The following is a 22,408-nucleotide window of genomic DNA, read 5'->3' on the forward strand; positions in this document are numbered from 1 at the left end:
GATCTGATACGAGCCGCCCCTCCCCCATCCGGTGATCCGAGCCGCCCCTCCTCCCCGGTGATAAGAAAGGCAACATTATAATCCTCCCAAGAGGCCTTAAACTGAACTTCACTTTATTCTTCAACAGGACTTCCTGCTTTACAAAGCAGGAACAATAAACACACACAAAAAAAAAACAGCACTAAACTGTTATAACTGTATACATAAAAGTATTAATAATAATAGCCTAAGGCAAAATTGATATAAAAATATCTAGAATTGGGTGTATTCTAAAAAGTAATATTAAATAAGATTTTTTTCTATACATAAAAAGCAGTGGCACAAGGTAAAAAGGAACCATGCATGTTTTGCTTGTTTTCTTTTCGTGTGGCAAAAGTTCAAGTAAATCATACTTGCCAACTCTCCTGGAAAGTCCCGGAGACTCCCGAATTCCAGGTAGGTCTCCCGGACTTCGGGAAGAGTAGGGCAGTCTCCCATATCTGCCCACTTCCTAGTAAAGTAGGAAGAATTAGAGCCAAAATTACGCGATTCTCAGGGAATTGCAGCATTTTGGCCCTGCGGGGCCAAATGATGCGATGAGACGAGCACTCCCCCCCACCACCACCACCCATCCAAACATAAGGAAAAAGGGAAACATAAGTAAAACAAATGGGCTTGGAAGATAAAAGTGTTTGAAGGTGCACCTGTCTGTTATCTTAAGGAAAACAATTACTTAACAATAGAACACAAATCTGCTGTAACCCACAGTAACCATTCGCATATGTACTTCGATAAGTATGGCTTAAGATAGGCTTAATAAAATCAACAACTACAAAAAATAAACAAAAGAAGGATTTGCTGCTATGGGTTACAACACATTTTTTTTATTTCAGCCATATTAGAAAAATAAGCATTAGTATGTAGATTCTACCAGTGAGTCACTCAAATATGTATATATTGGCACTTGCTTACCAGAACAACATCAGGACTTTTCAGACTAAAGACATCATGTGAATAGGTCGCGCCAGGTAGAGGGGATCGATCCCCTTTCCTCTGTAACTTGAGACCTACAGTGTGGTGTCCTACATTTGCCAGTAGATTTTGGATGTCTTCTGAGGACATGTTGTCAAAGTAGACGGTTGCACCTACAATCTGGTCACCTGAACATAGACAACAAAAATTAACAAAAACATAATTAAATATTATAGAAGGCACAAATTACAGAACAGATTTCCTCATCCAGGGAATCTTACTTAGTTCCCCTCTTGCGCTCAATACATGCTGCTTTCAGCCCACCTCAAACCAAACATCTTATAGTAAGGTAATGTCATACACCTGGTCAATTCTTGTAGTAGTGTTGGCAGGATAATCTTGAGTCACACGTTGTTGGCGGTTTAGTACTTCTATACCTGCTTCTGATTGGCTGATAGCCCAAACATGCTGTGAGTTATTTTGCCATTCAGAACATACGAGCAGGCACTAGTGACATATAAATTATGGGGGCAAACATTATTTACTGATTAAGGGGCAAAATTAATTTACAATTCATTTATGTGGACAAATTTTATTTTCCATTAAATTAAGGGAATGATATTATTGTATTATTATATCAAAGGGTTTACTATGTAGTGCCACATACACGCATCATAAATAAATATATTTCCCCCATTCGCAATCAAATAGTATTATCCGGTTAGGATAATTATCAAATCATATTTTCCCCATAAATTAATAGAATTAAATAGTCCCCATAATATAATGAAAAATAAAATTTGTCCTCATAAGTTAATTATAAATTAATTTTACCCCTTAATCAATAAATAATAATTGCACCCATAATTTATATGTCAATGCTGCTTCCTCTATGTTATTCAAAATACAATAACTGATTTATGATCATTTCCAGAGAGGGTTGCATATTGGGGATGTAGTGCCATATCTTGGCGTCATTGACATATGCACCTGTCCAGTTGCAAAAGTGTTTCTGGATATTGTATTTAAGTGGTGGCAACTATGAACAACATCATCATCATCAGCTGTCAAAACTATGACCCGTGCTATTGGGGCAATAAAAATACAATTACAGCAGCTAGTTTCAATTTTTAACTGTCAGCAAAGCAAAAACGGGGTTCTTAGAAGAAAGTACTGTGAATTTCTCTGGCAGTGGCTGTTCCACTGTAATGGCTCTATTGATAGGTACCATTGATTCCTAGCACTCACCTTCATGTACAACTCCTGTTTTGGCAGCTGGTGAGTTCTGCACCAGCTGTTTCACATATACTCCTTCTTCATTCTGGTCCAGGGTTAGACCCATTGATCCACTTCCTTTCCAGTCGGGTAGCAAAAGCTCCCGAGTATCTTCCTCCTCCATCTAAACAACAACAACAACAACAACAAACAGCACATGTTTTTAGAAAAGAAATCATGTGAACAAGTTTTATCATATTATATATTTCTGATCACTAAATGGAAGGTAACAATTAGAATCTCATAACCAAACTTCAGCTAATATCCATCAAGGTACCTCATTACCCACATAGATACTACACCTGTCTACAACGCTAGTTTATGTAATTTGGTGCCATGCATGGATATCGTAACAGACAAAGGGGCATTAGATTGCATGCTTTAAAATAGGTGTACCAACTGCAGGGAAATGTTGGTGACTTTCCGTTTGTGCTCTAAATAAAATGTGCACCCAATATACTCCAAAAACGTTTAAGATTAAGCCGTTTTAGCCGCAGAGCAAGCGGCTAAAACAGCTTAATCTTAAAAGTTAAGTTCCTCAAAAAAGAAAAGGCATTTTAGAACACTAACAGGTGTAAAACGTGTACATGTGTACTCACAAACTCTGACTGTAATTATGTTATCTACTTACACTCGTCTCCTATATTATTGGCCATTTTAGGCTCCAAAAGGTTCCTTGTAGTGTTCGCCAATAACCTTTCTGGCAGGAAGTCTTATGTGTATGGGAAAAAGCATCTGCTGTTAGCAAAGCCATAACTTAAGTTATGTCTTGAGAAGCTTGAAAAATATTACAGATGTACCGAGACCCCCTGTGTTTTGGTTTTGGTTCTGGTTCTAAAACCATCTTCGTGTTTTGGTTTTGCTCAAAAATCCTCATCTTTTTGATCTAGATTTGATTAAAAATTGTGAAAAATAGGTAGTCATGTGATTTTAAGCGTTTTTTGTTCCTACATTACTATTTATAGCATTCATTAATTCATTTACAGTCTATTTTCCAATGATGTCTTCACAACTGTCAAAATGTTCACCAAAGGCTGCAGCGAGCTGGCTGGATAAAATTAGTGACAGAGCAGAAGATTGCTGATGCTGATAGCGATACACCTACCCAGTGGGCTGTAACGTTCATGTAGTCTTGTTTAACAGTACCGCTTGTGCACATATCCATAGTTAAGTGGACAGTCGGCACCAATGGCATTTTGTAGGGACTGAATTACTCTTTGATTAACCTCCTGGTACAGCTGAGGAATTGCTGTTAGGGAGAAATGGAATTGAAATAAAATTTGGTAGCGTGGGCATTTGCCACAAACTAATTGGCTAAAACCTGATGCATTGATGGCGGAAATTAGATGCACATCCAATGCTAATATAGCCGTCTTGGCTTTAGTGATCCGCTGTGCAACAGAATGCTGACTGTCATAATTGGTTCCTCTTTCAAACGCTTGCTTCAGAGACAATTGTGTAATACTATGCTGCCTACTCTTCTTGGTCCTCTTCTGTAAAGATGTATCACCCCCAGCAGCTGTAGCGTACAATGATGTCTCTTGGGAATCAGGGATTGCATTATGGGAGTCAGTTGGAATTGATGCTGGGCTGCTTGCTACTATACACAATTTTCCACCTTTTGAATAACTTGAATGAACTCGCTGCAAATGACGTAACAGGGAGGAGATGCCTAGGTGATCAACGTGCCTACCACTAATTATTGTGGCATCACAAAGGCTACAGATGCCTTGACAAATGTCTGGGTTGGGATAAAAATATTTCCACAATGGAGGGTTGTGATCCCTGGATAGCGCTGGTAGCTCGGGGAGGCTGCACATTCAAGGATAAAGTGGTAAACGCTGCCCGCAGGAAGGCATCAGCAGTGGTTATCTACAACAAGAGGTGCTTTTTTTGGTCTTATGCCCTGACACGACAATGCAATTATCATGGGCATGAGGTGGTATCACTGGTTGCTGCCTTACTTCAACATAGTAGTCATCATCCTCCACATTATCTTCTTCAAGCACAGCACATTCATTTTCATATCCACAATTATCCCCTTCATCCTCTTGAACATTTGCAAGTAGTTCCAAAGTAGCATCCACAATTTTTATGTCTAAATCATCATTAATACACATCCTCACATTTCCAAATGGTTGAGAAATTTGGGAAGGAGGCTGTTCTATACTTACAGTGTCAGAATCTGAGATGTCAGACTCATATAGAGCATGTAAGGATACCCTTAGAGACTCCTCAGGATTCTGTGAGTGTCCAAGTTGTTGTTCAGCCTATTGGATATATTTACTAAACTGTGGGTTTGAAAAAGTGGAGATGTTGCCTATAGCAACCAATCAGATTCTAGCTGTCATTTTGTAGAATGTACTAAATAAATGACAGCTAGAATCTGATTGGCTGCTATAGACATCATTTACACTTTTTCAAACTCGCAGTTTAGTAAATATACCCCTAAGTGTTCTTTTCATGCACTGATTTGCCTGTTTTGGATGTGACAGACCTACACTCTGAGCGAGAAGATGGTGCATGGACAGTTAAGGAAGATGCATGAATGGGTTGGGCACTCTGTAGTTCAAAGGGTATTCTAGTACATGTACCAGCAGTAGCAGGAACCCTACTAGCAAAAAGTGTGCATGGTCTGAGCCTTTTCCTGCCACTGCAGGTGCTTTATGGCATGTTAGCTATTTTCCATTTCTTAGACAAATCACCACATTCATCAGAAACATCTCTCTTAATCCTTTACATCAAGAGCCGTTTACTTTGTGATTAAATCTGACAAACAGTGTTTGGATTTTGAGCACAAATTGCCTCTTTCACGCTGTCTAAAGCTGGGTACACACTACAGAAAATTTCTCCCGATGTGATATTATAACGATTTTACCAACGACTGAAAAAAAAGTCCTGATCAGCATAACAATTCATGTGTACACGCTATAGACGTATTACAAGAGTTAACCTCTTCATCTGTCATAACCATCGGCTGAAAAGATTGTGACTCACATTCCAAAGAGATCTATGAACACTGCTGGTCTTGAGTGCATAAACACCACAGAATTGTAATGACATTGTTCCATCGGCGAACAAGATTTTTAGTTCGGTTTAAAACTCAAATTAAACGATATGATGAGCTTTGGAAGATAATCGCTCATTGTTGAAATGTACACACTAATGCAATATCGGACCGAAAGGTTGTTTGATTGGCCCGATAATCAGCTGAAAAGCCTGTTGTGTACCCAGCCTTACCCTCTACAAGTGATTTTCTGAGCACAGCATTGCAGCCACCATCCTCACATACTCTCTCTTCTAAAATGGCAGATGAGAACAGGAGGGAGGGCTATATATAAAAAAATATTGATACAAAACTTGCAAGATCAGACAATTTACTGAAAATTATGTTATGCCTCCTTTTCAGATCTAAATTTGGCACCAGAAACAGAGTCATGACTCGGTACCCCAAGATTCAGATATGGGCTGTTAGATGAACCATGGATCCCCGGGAAAAATGGCTGCATATAGCAGCCCCATGGGTGATAATTAGCTCAAACTGGTAATGGGGCTTTAACATTATGAGCTTCATTCACTTGCCATGACTATGCCGAACATAAGTGACAGTGTATAGCTAGAGTAGATATGAAGTGGACCTGTGCATACAGTAATAATACATTTTGTAACATGGACATTGCCGATATATATTAAAAATAGAAAATACAAAAAGGACATTTTTATTTCATTATTGTGTCTGTTAGAAAAGTAAACAAAATAATAAAGCTATGAGCATTTATGTTACCTCTAATTGAAGCAAGCAACTAGTCATCTATTATAAACCCACGCTAACATCACTATACAGAATTTCCACCCTTGTCTCGATTCAATCCAGGTCTGTATACTTGCCCGATAGTTTCCTTTTACAAGACCATAACCCTAAATACATAATAGCATTCACAAATATATATGTGAAAATGTCAAGAGATGGTCAGAACTGAAGATATGGGCGATATCACCTGCACAGCAAAACTACTGTCAGTCATCAACATTAAATATTGTGAATGTTTTGGTTGCCATTATTATTTATAAAAGGCAACTTGATTTTCAGGATTATTTGTCCTTCATGACTTACAGGTTTCTGACTATTCTGAAGATGGAAAGATTATTATTTTTTCTTTTGTAAGAGTCTCGAGCTTAATGTGTTGTCCATCGCCATGAATGACCTTGCAGTCTTGCCTTTAGCTAAAGCATTTAATGAAAGACTCGCTGCTGGACGCCACTGTACATACTGTAGTCCTGAACTATAAAGTCCTGTTTTGAAGATGAGCTCTAGCCAAAATCTATGGTGTAAGTCAAAGAAATAGAAGAAGATCATTTGGAAATATGTTACACAAAATGTATTACCTGTCTCCCGCTGTCACATACAGAGCTAAAATACATGTTAATAATGTTAGCAATATTAATACGTCCATTTGTGGGTACATTAAATTACCTTGATTTGTTGAGTCAGTTACCTTCTACAAGACGTTGCTGGCTCTGTCTGCACAGATGTTTGCATGAGGACTTCAGGCTGTTGGACAGAAGGAACAAATGACTTAAGATATGGAATATTGGAACACGCACACACCACATGTGACAAGCAGTCATATTATGTGTACATGCACTGAAGCCCTTCCCATACACTGATATACATATTGTGTGTATACACAGACAGACAGAGCAGGGTGTGGGCCTTTATAAAACATGGATCGCCATAAAAATCATGTGACATTAAACAAACCTCCCTGTGTAAATATTATACAAAGAATTGAAGATAAAGACTCCCTCTCCCATGACTCCGGCCACACAACAGATCATACGCCCCAAATTAACTAGACACTGTTGCTCTTTCTCAAGCCAAGCTGTGTCTGTCCTCCTACAGCCAATGGATTAAAATGCCTGATGCGCAAAAGTCACTAGTTCTAACTATTGAGAAAAAGATACCGTTTATTAAAGGAACTATTTTTTTAATCTCCATCTAACTAATGAAATGACTGAAATCTTGGCTGCTTAGAAATACGAGCAAATCTGTGAGAAGTTTTACAACAAACAGGCTGTGCACAGTTCCACAAAACTCCATTCTGCACTATAAGTAAATTCACATTTCACAGAATTTGTAGTCTATGAAAAGAGCTAGGATGACAACAGTCAATTCATTCTGCTGTATGGTGTGCTATGGGGTTGAAAGATTAAATTCTGCTAACAGAACATGCTACATTTTGCAGTCAAATGTGGAATAAGGCAAATATTTAATGGAATGGTTTTGAAAATGTCATTAATTTCTACTGCTGCTACGGTTTGGGAGACACTCACTCAGTAGGACTTGAGGCTGGTTGTCAATGGAAGTAGATTGGATGACTGCCACACAAACAATTGTCTAACCAGCTTTCCAAGCTAACCTAACGGAAACCCCTTCTAAATTATACAGTCGGTTACACTTGGAGAAATCAGAGATTGGGGCTTCCCGTGGCCTGATTATCTCCCAAAATAGCGATGGGACCCCCCCAGTAGTACCCCATGCAACTACACAATTTTACAAATTTGATAGTTTTCTAATTGAGGAGATGGGTTGAAAAAATATTTACTGTGATGTTCCCTGTACAATGTGTGCATTGTATATTTATTAACCAACTCCTCGTAGCCTGAGGTGGTCATATGATGTATTTCTTTCATTAACATTCCTCCTTAAAATATGCCTGTAAGTATTTCATGGCCTTTATATAAACATTCTAGCACTCCTTCCACTCAGTTGTCTACCCTATTGTACATCATAAAGATATTAGAAGACACAAGGAGTTCAATGGTAATGTAACATCACAGGCTTTCAATAACAGTGAACGTATACATGGGAATACAAATGCATGAAAGCTTCTTATTACTTATACTTTTGCAGCAGTAAGCTGTAAGTAAGTAAGTAATAGCGCACGTCTATACACTAATAATACAGTGATAGCGTTTGTACTTCCAGCACAAAATCATAAATATATATTATACACATTGAGGACTAAACATTATTTGAAAGTATGTGTTGGACATCTAGGGGTATATTTACTAGACTACGTGTTTGAAAAAGTGGAGATGTTGCCTATGGCAACAAATCAGATTCTAGCTGTCATTTTGTAGAATGTAAATGATATCTATAATCTGATTGGTTGCTCTAGGCAACATCTCCACTTTTACAAATATACAGTTTAGAAAATACAAAAATACACCCCCTAATAATTCCTAATACCCTCACAGTGCGAACCAATTACAGGCTAAAACTCAATTATACTTTAACTGTAACTAAATACTACATTGTAAGCACTGCATAGAAGAGGCACTGTGCTGTACATTGTATATTGTGAAAAGCAACTGGTTACCACTATATAATATTACTTACTTCTTGTGACAGAAAACTACCTTCCCCTCTTTGTTGCTACTCACACAACACTTATGCAAATGCACCAACTTGGTTCTGCTACAAATTTTCAAACCCAAAGCCAATTTTTTCGAAAATAAAACCCGATTTCTGAGAAGACTGGACTGAAGCACATCTGTCAAGCCCAGAGACAGAGAATAGTGCGAGAGAGAAAAAGTGTTTGGCACAAACTTTAAAGCAACTGCAAATATATTATATATATATATATATATATATATATATATATATATATATATAGTTATTAAAAGAGGGAGAAGACTGAGATTATAAACAAAGCAAGATCGTTGTGTTCTGAGAACAGAGAGGCTTTGAGGTGCAGGAATGCAGGGAGGCCATGCAGTGACATGTAGGGGAGGTTGTGTGATCTAGCAGAGCTGGTTTATCCATGTATAAAGCCACATACACCTCTCCAATTACAGAGAGGGAGAGAGAGGATCTGCCGTAAACACATTTGCAACATCTGTAGCTGATAAACTCCCCCGGCTCTTCCCCCACACTCTAATAGAAGGAAAATATTTCTCAGATTAGGAATCCCCTTTATACCCCCCTTGCTTAGAGCTAGTTATTCCAAACGGTTCTTATAAGTCATGCTGCCAGAAAGCAAATATTTTCAGAAAAGTAGTTATCATGACATTATTTAAGCCCAACATGGTCTAAAAGCAACTGGGGTTCAATATTTTTTTGTATTCTTCTTAAGCAGCAATGTTTCCTGGAAACACCTTTTGAATGATGCTAACTTTAAGAAAAAGATAACGAGAAATCACAACTGTGAATGATTAAAAAATATTCGCTAAAGGGTAATAATAATAATGTATGCTGGCAAGAATCATAAAAAAACCACCAGCTGCCTTTCAGAAACGGTTACTTTTCATACAATGTTGCACTATCTGAAAGCTACGACAATTTACAATAAAGATAAATGTTCATAACACCCCTACAATGTCAGTAAAATTCCATATAGAAGACTTTACAATTCTTCAATAAAAAGCTCAGAGAGTGGAAATTGCCGTGTGGAAAACGGTTGGCATAATAAGGTGACCACAAAAGCCAAAATACAAGCTGATCCAAAATGAAGGAGTATCTTAGCATTCACAGCTGTATGCAATATATTTTTCCATTATGCTAAAGGAATAAAGAGGGACAGTTACAGTTTGTAATAAAAAGACGCTGTATTGGCCATAGACACGTTTACATATCACACCATATAAACCACTGTAAAATGCAACATTATAAGAAGTAATAATATGGATACTCTTAGACAAAGCGAAGTGTGAAAAGCAACATTAAACAGGAAGTAGCATTATAAATAAACCACCTGGCAACAAGTTTATTTTGTTTTCACTGATGCTGTTATTTGTTTTACAGTTACAAAATAATGAACACTATCAACAGAGGGAAAAGATGCACAATTAGCGGGGGACTGTGGTCACTTTCACACAAAGAAAAAACAGGTAACGGTAAGAACTGCATCCAGAACTGTAGATGGCTGCTGCAATAAAAATAAGCATAAATCTGTTGCAAGGAGCAGTCCATGTTTCATGCATATTTACATTGCACCAAACTGCAGACCTTCTTGGGGCTTTTAAGTGGTTTCCACCTGTGGCTCTGGTTCCAAGGAAATGAAAAAGTATGTTTAATATGTAGTCCGTTGACTTGTTTTTAGCACCACTTCCCCTGTTAACTTACATTTAAGGGTCTTGTGACTGTGTGCAGGTCCAATTAAACTTGCATAAGCCACATAATGAAGTATTGGACCACACCGAGTCATACAAACAGTTCTGATATTTTTACATTGATCTATATAGATTTGTAAATTATTCTCACACTCCACTAACGTTTTCGTGTGAAAGAGGAGCTTTATTTATAATGGACAGTGGGAAATATAACGGGGTGGTTAAAGTGGAGTGGATTGTGAAAGAGTCTCGCTCTGAATGTCATAGCTGGATTCCAGGTAATGTGAGAAGCAAAATGCTCCATGGAATGTTTTGACGCTATTTTCATCTTTGTCACATGTGTTAGGGCACAGGGGGCAAGAGGATCGTGTGTCTACGAGACATTCAAGGGACATCAAGTTTCACACAAAAGATGTCTCTCTCAGTCAGGCAGCATTGCGCTTACTAGAAAGGGGCTCTAGTATCCCTGAACCTATCAGTGTCAGAAGTATATACAAGGTCTACTTGACAACATTCCCCTGAAATCTGGCACTTTGGAGAGCTGAGAACTTAAATGAGCGCTGTTAAGGTAAATCATTAGTACAGGACATTCACCTGTCCTGTTCAACACAACAGAGTTTTCATTAAACTATAGATACTTATAGATGTTTCCTTCTGGGGCTTTTCTGAGCAAACCCTAATCCTGAGTAGGAGAATGATAGAACTTCCACATTTATGCAAAGATTTGTATTGGGGCCTCTTTTTATTGGAGCCTTGTTAGCAACATTGTAGCCCTGCTAGTGGCTTCCAAACATTCTATTGACAAGCACACTATGGGCCTAATTCATTAAGGAAAGTAACGCAAAAAAATGAGTAACTTTGCACCTTGGCAAAACCATGTTGCATTGAAGGGGGGGTGTAAATTTTAAAATGTGATGACAGATTTATATTTGGGGTAGGGCATGTCTTAGATAAAATTTAAATTTCAGTGTACAAAAAGCTATCAAGTATTTTGCATGCTACATGACATAACAGACAGTATTTAACTTATGTGCAAAATAAAAAAAATAATTTGCACTCTTTGCATTGCAACATGGTTTTGTTAACTTACTCTTTTTTTTTGCCTTACCTTTCTTAATGAATCAGGCTCTAGGTGTATTCATTTTTTGTAATACCTCAGAGTTAAGAGAACCTGTTATCTTTGTTGGGTAAAACTACTGTTTTCATAGAAACCACCACCCTATCCCTCTTCCATCCCCGCAACCTTTCCTCTACGCCCCCGTCGCCCAGCTAAGAGTATAACATATTAGCGGGTCACATACTATTTTACAGTCACTCCTGAGCCGATTCTTCCCTACGCCATTGCTTCCTGCCTCTCAAGAAAAGGGATCATGTGTATAAAGCTGCGTTGGAGTGAGCATAACATGGTAAGTGGCCTGTTTTTAAAAGCTGATTCAGGTCTATTACATACAGCACAAGCTAATATGTTATGCAGAGAGGGCACAGAGGGGCCGGCGTGTTTTCATGTTTCATTATTACTCAATTCACATCTGATGTTGCCATCAAGATAATGGGGCGGATGGGGGAAGCCTAGAACTCACTATGGCTGGCGCATTGAACATGGAAGAAGCTTCATAAGCAAGGGCGATAGATGTACAGATAGATAGATAAATAGATAGATAGATAGATAGATAGATAGATAGATAAGGGTTTTTTTTTATATGCAATTTCATATAAGGGCACAAAATATTTAGGGGGGAATTCAGTTCCCCCCGAAGTACTGGCGGACTAAAACTATTACCATTATTACCGTAGTTTTAGCCCGGCTTTCAGGGAGCTGCGAGCAAAAATCTGGAGTTAGAAGTACCGTAATAACGGTAATTACGCGCATTATTACCGTAATAATGGTAAGAATGTGCAGGCCACGTTACTTTTACCAGTAACGCGGCCAATTGAATACCCCCCTTAAATTATCAAAACTTAGGTGTCTTTTTATTAATGATGATTTTTTACTGCTGCTTATAGTGATGACTTGGGTTTTTATTTCCCCTTAGTGACAAAGAAATAACAAAAAAATACTTAAAAATAGATTAATATTTAGAAAAAAATATTTTAAAGTTATTGACCACTTAAAAAAATGTTTAATTCAAATAATTAAGCATTTTTCATTAATTTTCTTCTTCTACTACCGTCCTGCGATGGTGATTGCAGAACAAGTATAGCAGAGGTACATGTACCACCGCAATCCTTGTTTAGTAGGCTTCACCGTTTGATAGATATACCCATTAAGCATTAAAAAGAGGTGTGCACGCATTGTAAGCAATGAGTACACATTTATACTCATGTAGTCTCTGTCCACACAGCACAGGGCTACCCTCGGCCACTCCCCAGGATTAGTTAGTGTGACATTTCTCTTGCAGCTGCTGTTTAACTGTCTGGGAGTGTGTACATATGACTGACACTAGAAGCACATGGATAAAATGAGGCTTGTTACTTCTTAACCAGCACCAGTCATTATCACAGTCCACTTGAGATGACCCACAAAAGGTCACAGGGAGCAATAAGGTGGGTTCACCAAGTCTTTAATGACTTATACCAGGAAAGACGGGGTGGGGGGAGACAGGAGGTGTTAATAATGGGTTAAAGACAGTGACTTATATTACACAAAACATGTATGCAAATATTTGACAAGGTTGTGTTTGGTTAACAAGCATGATGTCTATTTGTGCAAATATTATATATATATATACATATATAAATATTCAGATAATAAAAATACACAAACTCCTAATTTGAAGTCTAATATGTGCACAGTAGCTATAACAAATGTTCAGATGTTTTGACCTTTGAGGCTTCCTTGTGCACCACTAGAAAACAAACAGATTCTATACACTAGGGAGGGTGCAAGGGTACTGTGCTATGCCCTGAAGGGGCATTTCTCACCCTCTCGCTAGGCAAACCACATTCCTGAGCTAGTGGTAATGGAGGAGCTGCTCTAGGGGAACAAAGTTCTGACCTACCCCTTCTACCAGAGCAGGCTGGAGCATGTATTCCTCCAAACAAAGCAATGCAAACAGTTGACGTGTTAAATAAACTAGAAAACAGAAACTCCGTAATTATACCACAAATTAATGTTAAATATTACATAGAGAGTTATAGTACCATGGTAATGATAGTGTCTGGGGAGACATTCCTGTTTCGGGGAGTTGAAAGACTGCCCTGCAAGTTCAGCAGCCAGAAGTAGGAGTTACAGATCGGAGAGGATGACTCTTCTCTGTGCTGCTACTATGACAAGAGGCCATAAGCCAAACGTTGTTAAACTCCCCATGTGCGGGGAGTGTCCAGGATTCTCTGTTATATAATGACAATCACCAGGAGTGACCTTCTTCCTGTGTCTGGATACCCCCTTCCCGCCCATGTTATGCAATGTGGTACTAACCTTCCTTTTCCCCGCAGATAGACACAGTTTTTGGTAGGAGAGCATTGCAGTCAGCAATCGGAGGGCATATGGTGCTGGGTAAATTACGGTCACGAGTCACTGCCCTCTGCGAAGCTACCAGACTCTTGGTTCTCTGGGAGGTGGATCCCTTGGCCTGCTGATAGGTCACACACCATTGTCGAGTCCAGAGGGGGAGTAGTTTATACATTGACCGAATTTAGCACCGGCTAGTAGATAAGGTATATCCTGGGGTGGTGGTACAATGGTCTGATCTCTCCACTGATTTTGTAAATTGCAGCTGACTGCCCTGCTCTCGCTGCCATCGCTTCCAAATTTTTATTCAATAAACTCGATCCTTCTTCCAAACTTAAGTTGGTGTTTGTGTCGTTTTTCTTAGTCTAGTATAAGTTATGTAGTAGTTTAGTTTGTAAGAGGTTAGGAGTATGAAAAGAGGAATCCACGCTATGCATTTTAATAATATATTGTAGACTGTTGTTTTTAAAGTACGACTACACACATTGTGATGTTGCAGCTTATACAGGTCAATATTGCAACATATGTGGGCCACAATACTATTGAACTCAACAGGAACTTTATTGGGCATGGTGGAACATGTACAAGATTACCAATATCGGGCCGTGAGTGTGGTCATCTTTGAGTGGCACTTACAAGTCACCATAAAGTTGCAAATGATCTAACTTCTTGACCTAAGCAATGGTCGTATTGTCCAATTTGACCAAATTGATCAAAGATCATGAAGCTCAACTCTCATGTTAATCAGCAGGATAGGCCCATGCGTGACCATCACAACTGCATATGGTTCTAGCTGGCAACTGGTCAAGTTTTAATTTAACTGCAAATTAATATGTGAGCTTTATAACATCTTTGTTTCTCACCACTAAACTTTGTGCTTCAATATCCTCAATAAAGCAATAAGAAACGTTAGGAAAATCTCCCCAATGGATGATCATCAAATTAGCCACTTTAATTTAGAAAACAAGACTTCTGGGTAATGCAATTAACCAGAAGTCTATTCTCTGAAATTGAAGTCACTTACCAGGGAGAGGGTGACATTCATAGGCTGAGTACACACTACAGGCTTTTCAGCTGGTTGTCGTGCTAATCACACAATAAAAGACTGTTCAGTCTGATATCAAATTAGTGTGTACACTGAATCGATGAACAATTATTGTTCCAAAGCTCATCATATAGTTTCATTTCATTTTTAACCTGCACTAAAAATCTCGTTCAATGGCGGAACGATGTCCTTGCAATCCAGCAGTGTGTATGCACTCATGATCAGGATGTTTAGAGTCATGATCTTCACCACAGATTGTTATGACAGATGAAGACCACAGATCTGAGGGTAAATCTTTTAAAACATTTCTAGTGTGTACACATGAATCGCCATGCTGATCTTGACTCTTTTTTTTTTCAGCTGTAAAATTGTTACCTATAAGGCATTGGGATACGTTTTCTGTAGTGTGTATCTAGCCATACTCCAATGCCCTGCCTACTGGTTACACAATACAGTATTGTACGAAGGCGTGGATTACTATAGCATCAGAAGTAGGTCAGTTGGAGCTTTATATATGTTTTAATCACAATGAATTGTAAAAAAAAAATTTAACAGCAAACGTGGACTGCCCCATATAGAATATCAAGTCACATATTCAGTATACAGGTGACTTGAATCTTACTGTTTAGAATATATATTCTCTCATCACACAAATTCCCCCACAACGCATACTTAATGCGTGTTTACAAAAGATTAAGTGTTATTTCCGTATGTTACTAGGTCAGACATGGTGACAACAAGAAGGCGTACAGACACACCTAGAGACACACACACACAAACAGATGGCAATACAGTTATACACAATAAAATATACACCAATACACCAGAGATACAATTCTAGAGGCAGAGAACGGGATACACTCAGATATTTCACAAAGAGAGACACACCCAAAGACAAATCCAAACAGAGATTTATAAGAGCACGTAACATGGAACGATCTTCAGATACTCAGCCGTACAAAGTTATGTTTTTGTATATTTATGCACAACAGGGCGCTCAGGGCGAGGGACGGTTTCCTGACCCCTGGCATGTGAGACGGGGAGAGGGGTCTGGGAGTGTTTCGCTCTGTGACCTGGACTACAATTATTTCCAGATGTTATGAGAAGCACATACTGTTTCCTGATAACAAGCACAGAGCTTATACAATACACAAAAGTAGGGCAGGCCATTAAATGTATATTATAAAAGCTGCCTTAAGCAGCACAAATTGTGTATTTTAATGTGTACAAAACCAGACAATAGGTAACAGTGAGGTACACTAACACACATTTCTATTTACACAAGGGTACTGTTATGCTCACAATATTGTCATATTATTGTTGCATACACTAATTAACATCTCATCATGGTAGAAGCTGAGAAATAACTCATTAGACTATTTCTTCCTGTGACCACACCCATGTACGTAGCTTGCCAGCAGAGCAACACAGATCAGCCCAGGCAGCTTCGGGTGACACATGGTGGCCTGTTTCTCCACCAGCTCCAGAGAATTGTTATTTATTAAGTTTCAGGGACCCGCTTCCCCTTATAAAAGCACTGGCTTAAAACAGCATCAATGATGAGGAAGCCCTGAAGTCTGCTTGACTTGTGAGTGTCAACACCATTCATGCCTACTATTCAGGTGATGTGGAGTGAAGGTATGAAAAGAACAGGTATAATGACATCATCAAGTGGGCAGGTCAAGGTGTACGGTGACACTAAAAGCATCATCATGACCCTTCATTAAGGGAGGCGGAGCTTGCTGGTGCTATTTGCATCATCATGGTATGTCCCCTCCCACCTGCAGGAGACCTGCCTTCTCTTGGGAGTTTGGGAGGTTCCCCCTTTTTTGGGAGTCTCCCGGACATTCTAGGAGAGTATGCTTCTGATAGCTCATGTTCTTTTTCACAAATAAAACAAAACAGTTTGAGTTTCATCTTTAGTAAACCCAGCTTGCCATGGATCATTTTTAGACATAAAGTACACAATGACACATACACCTGAAACTAACATGGTTTCAAAAGCAGAATAAAAAGTTTAAGATCACCAAGAACACAAAAAGCAGCAATCACAACTTATGTTCACTTATGATCTTGTTTATTTGAAGGTTTGTATGTTCAAGGGCTCGTACACACACAGGCATTAATATCAAGGGTCCAAAGCACATTTTATGCATGTCAGCAAAGATTAGTATTTTTTTCAGACAAACAAAACTGCCCGACGCTTGAACACGCACCCTCCATGACAACACAAGCATGTTGTCCCAATATCCCAACTTGCAAAGTTGAGATGTATGAACACGTATGAAAATATAATTATATGACAATGAGAGATAGGCTTCACTTTGAGCACAAACAGAATTCTTTAACTTCTGAAATCAGCTGGATTTGTTTCGCAAAAAAAACCAACATGCCACACACAGATCACCTTCCTGTGCTAAGTGAATACAGATTGCTGGAATTGCAGAAGAGGGTGTGGACAATAAGCGAGGGGTGACATGCAAGGGTCATCTTTGTTTGCCTGTTTGTAAAGTGTTTTCCTCTGAACTCAGAAATTAGACTCCACGGCGATGTAACACTGCGAATTACTCCTCGCGCCCCATAGTGATGCGCAGGAAAATCAGCGATGTACCGTAGTACCTAAAGAGTGCGCAGCTGAACATTGCAGCAATATTTGGTGGCACACTGAGCACAATTGAATACTGGGGCCTGAGTCATTAAGGAAAGCAAGGCAAAAACAGGAGTAAATGTTCCCTGGGACAAACCATGGTACAATGCAAGGGGTGCAAATGAGTTTATTATTTTGCAGATAAGTTAAATACTGGCTGTTTTTCCATGTAGCGCACAAATACTTGATAGCTTTATTTTAACACTGAAATGTAAAGTTAATCTAGGACATGCCCTACCCCAACTATAAATCTGTCCTCACATTTTAAATTTACCTCCCCTCCAATGCAACATGGTTTTGCCCAGGTGCACAGTTACTCCTTTTGTATGCTTTGCTCTCCTTAATGACTCAGGCCCTAGGTGTATATAATGATGCCTGTTGATGGTAGCTCTGAAGACGCATATTAGTCCATGCAGAACTAATTCGTTTCAACTTACTTATGAAACTTGAGGTACATTTACTAAACTGTGGGTTTGGAAAAGTGGAGATGTTACCTATCTATAGCAACCAATCAGATTCTAGCTTTTATTTATTTAGTGCATTCTACAGAATAACTAGAATCTGATTGGTTGCTATAGGCAACATCTCCGCTTTTCCAAAACCCACAGTTTAGTAAATATACCATTAAAAGTTTTGGATTGTTAATTGTTTTTTTTTACTAATTACAATGTCCATTTTGTTCACAACTGAGTATAATCATATGATCAGTGGTGGAAGTGGGGGTGCATTAGGTGGTATGCCATTCCGCCACTTCTCCTACTGCCTTCACTGTAAAACTATTACATTCTATTAACTTCCATTCCCATTACATTTTTCATACCGCCACTTTTAAATTTCCACTTCAACCACTGCATATGATATATATAATCAGATAATAGTGGGGAGGGAGAACAAAAACACATACAGAATATGTGTACTTAAAAAGGATGCCAGTAGGTGTTTGAAACATAAGCAAACATAAGAGAACAGCTACAGCCTACATGTTTATATGTTTATATCTTACAGCATATAATAGGCTACACAGACCAAACAGTGCATAAATGATGTATATCAAATGCTTTCCGCTAGAGACAGAAGATGTGGGGAAGACCAGCACAGTAAAACTAAATGGGACGAACATCAGGAGATCCAAAGCACATAAAAGTGAAACAGGAATCACATGGGCAGATTAATTGATTCTATTCTGCCAGTTTCTGTGTTTGTATAACTATTTTCATTACACAATGCCATATTTACATTGGTTTTATGCACACAATGTTCAGGTGCACCATATTTTTACAGCCTATACTCTACTGTTCTGTTTGTTTTCAAAAGACCTTTGTCCCTTTGCAATGCTACAACAGTGGAAAAGACTAGTCTTATAAATATATAGCAATTACAATACGAATATGCATAAAAATGGTGAAGCACAGATTTGCACACACACTTTGTGCAGCGTTGCGTAATTGTGCAGAGCACACATATCTAGAGGGTGGGGTCAGCAGGGTGTCAAGAGGGCGTGCTATTATTTGTACAAGTCCATAATACACACAAATGGTATAGATATGCTATCAGTCACATTTATCAGCACTCCTGTTGTATACACAATTCTCACCCTTCTAATAACTTCCTGCTACAGCAACACTCATGTGCCACCAATACATTGCTATTGCTCAAATGTGAGTGGTTTGCAATGAACAGCTTTTTACAGTTTAGAACAGGCTTTTCCAAGTTTTTACTTTTGAGCCATTTTAAACACAATGTTTTTGTGACAAATTTGGTTACCTTGCCATTTGTAACTGTGGTTTAAAACAAACAAAAAAAAAATCCATCTAGAGGCAATTGGAATACAAAAGACAGCTATGGATTCTCACTGTCAACAACTCTCAAAATCACCAATTAGTTTATAGAGGATATGACCAATCCTGCTTTATGGTGGCAGGCTTGAGAGGTTATTTTTCTTTGACTAAAACACAAACCAGTTCTTCTCTTTGTCAAGCACATATAAAGGAACATTAAAGTAATTTAGAATGAGGATTTCATTTTATTTTAAATCCAGGGGAATGTCTATATAGGTGTTATTCAGAAATACAAACTTGTTTCCTGTATCTATTTGCTCTTAAGAGTGAGTATAACATGTTGATAATGTGTGTATAAATTCATTCTCATTACCATTCTTTTACTTAGCAAGGAGACGAAAAGGACTCCATTTTGAATGGCTAGAAAGGGTCACCTGATATTAGATTACACAAGTTGTGACCTCTATGTGACTGAATCTGTGGACAATTGTGGTGTAAGAAAATGTACATAACCGTTTTGGGCCACTGTGGTACAAGCCACCAACTTGACCGACAAAACTTGAATATGCCACGAAACTTAGACATACCTTGTGACAGTTTAAAAGGTACAAATTTAAATGCAGGTTATTGTACAATCCATATGCTTTAAAACTGAAAACACCCACAAAATTAGGAACATACAGAACAGCAAATATAAATCAAAACGAAAATGTTGTGTGGATAAATTAAAACAAACCCTGAAAAGTATAGAAGGGCAGGGCACTTAGTGTAAAAACAAAGGGTCTGCTAGGTTGTATGTGCTAATTGCTTAGGACTGCCTTGTTCACCCCATACTGAGAATTGCAAAGTTAGCTAATAATATACTAATAACAACTTGACATTAATAATGACACATTTAAAATGACCTCTAAAATGGTTCTGAATTAAGGTCCTCAAAAGTATTGCAGATCTGCGACCACATCAATGGAATTCGCTACCACATACTGTCGAACTTTCTAAAATTAAAAACTTTTTTCCAAGAACTACATCCTCTAAGACCCAGGTCTTCCTCAGTCTGAGAAGGAGCCATCTTTACTCCTGGCCAGAGTTTCCTTTGTGCTCACCAGGATGGCTCTATAGTCCTGTAGTTCACCTAAATTATCATATACAGAGATGGAATATCCAAACCCTAAAATCTTGGGAATTCAATTTATTAAATTCAAAGGAGTACATCACTTCTAGAATGATGCAACACAATTTTAAAGTGTGTCTGTAGCTTATACACAATGAGGGTAGCCATTTTGTGAGCTTTAATATTATTAGGAAGTACGAGGCTGCAACAATTGAAGGCCATCATTCTAATGCCTCCACTGTGAGAAGTTGACAAGCAAACTTTAAAAGGCAAACAATTACCAAGTGTTCACTGTTTATATACAGTGTAAATATTATATTTCATTTTGTGAAATGTTTCAAGATAATTAAAAAACACAAATATTGAACACTGTTTGTTCCAAACCGACAAATAGAAAAAAAAATACATAACACATTCTGTTGGTAAAACTAAATAAAATGTATTTGTTATAGAAAAAGGCAAACGACACACAATAAAACAAGTCTTGTTTCAGAATGTCAGGATAATACTTAAGAAGTTATTGCCTTCACATTACCATATTTATAATTCAAGTTGGTTTCACATCCAACCATGATCAAAAGTACTGTGGATAGACATTCAATTATCTCTTTGACACACTGTCTGTGCTATCCACACGTACAGCAATGAAATATGACACAAAAGTTCTTCCACTAAGCACACAGAGGTACTGAAAAGGGGTTTCCACTTTATTAATTATACTAAAGTCCCTCCATTCCATATAATCGTACTTGGGTGGGGGTTACTCTATTTATCCAGCGCACACATATACCCAGGACCTCTTCAGATCACCTTCTGTGCTGCTCTAGTCTCGGCTTTGCAGGAGAGATCCAGCACACGGCTCTCACTGAAACCTTAGAGCTGCCATGTAGGATCTCCCCTACTATGGAGGAAACCAAGCAGCGACCAAGGTGATCAGCAATGATCCTGGCTATTTGTGGGAATAAATAGAGCTAATGTTGGGTCTCAACACGTAAGGAACCCCAGCAAATAACTATTACAGTGAAAGGAAAGAATTTAGTTAAGTTCTTAAATAACATAGAGACCCCCCTGTAACAGAAGAAAAAAAAACAACGATTTTTCTTTAAACTGTGCTGTGGCTTTTATTGCCTATTCCATTAAAAAAAATCAACAAGCTTGTAGGCTGGAAACAGGAGCCATGTTGTGATGTGTTCGGGGTGGAAGACTTGTGCAGCATTCATCTACAAGTCAGGACATCTTGAGTGTTAAGCAACTTGAATTACCTCATGGGCTCATTTTTACTGCAGCTGTGTCACAGGCCTTGAGAAGTAGAACTCACAGTTCCCCACATGATCTTCGGCAGCTACAAAGCGCCCACTGTCACCGGCAACAGTTACTTCCCCAGGCTTTTATGCTTGGAGTAGTTTGAAAGTATACTCTGATGACTACCCGGTTGCCGCTGCAGCTAATTAAACAAGCCGCAGCAGCCGTCCAGTCAGTTATGTTGACAAGCGTTCAGTGCAGACTGTGTACATACAAACTCCTCCATGCTTTTATGTTTGGAGAATCCATTGTGCCGGGAGCATGGTTAGGTGCCAAGCCACAGGGGTCACAAACTACAGACCACCTACGTTTTTGGGTGAGTGGGTGGAAGGGGTTGAATGGATTATTGAGAACATGTTTTATTTCCCTGGAATTGTCCTTTAGAACTCACCTGTGAAGTTGTTCTATAGAACGTGAGGTTTTCTGTTTAAAAAAAAAACCTGAGGTTGACAGAGTCACTTATACAATTGACAAATGGATTACAGCCCCCCACGCTGCCAAGACCCATCTCTGCCTTCTCATCGGCACTGATAAATGCATAGATATCATTTCTATCACATGTCTACTAACACGTAATGTTGTGGGTTGGAATAATCAATATTTCTGAACAAGTCACAAATGCATTTATGTTGTACAATACAAACAAATATCAACACATCTCCCCTCATCCAGGCCGGCTGGAGGGCAGCTAAAATTTGACAAACCCCAACCCCCCCCCCCCCCCTCCCGCTCT

The 22,408-nt window shown here is 38.6% G+C and overlaps 1 protein-coding gene across 16 annotated transcripts in view; it reads right to left on the reverse strand.

Moving 5' to 3' along the window:
* AHNAK (AHNAK nucleoprotein) overlaps positions 1–22,408 on the reverse strand; it is a 47,019-nt gene that overhangs the window by 20,263 nt on the left and 4,348 nt on the right. For all 16 annotated transcript variants that reach the window (XM_075188544.1, XM_075188551.1, XM_075188559.1 and 13 more), the window contains exons 2-4: positions 6,701–6,778; positions 2,200–2,350; positions 952–1,139 (exon numbers count right to left, since the gene is read on the reverse strand). In XM_075188544.1, the coding sequence (XP_075044645.1) occupies positions 952–1,139; positions 2,200–2,350 (339 nt within the window). In that variant the 5' untranslated portion in view covers positions 6,701–6,778. The remainder of the gene's footprint in view (positions 1–951; positions 1,140–2,199; positions 2,351–6,700; positions 6,779–22,408) is intronic.

Source organism: Mixophyes fleayi, chromosome 10, assembly GCF_038048845.1.
Source record: "Mixophyes fleayi isolate aMixFle1 chromosome 10, aMixFle1.hap1, whole genome shotgun sequence".
NCBI classification, from domain to species: Eukaryota; Metazoa; Chordata; class Amphibia; order Anura; family Limnodynastidae; genus Mixophyes; species Mixophyes fleayi.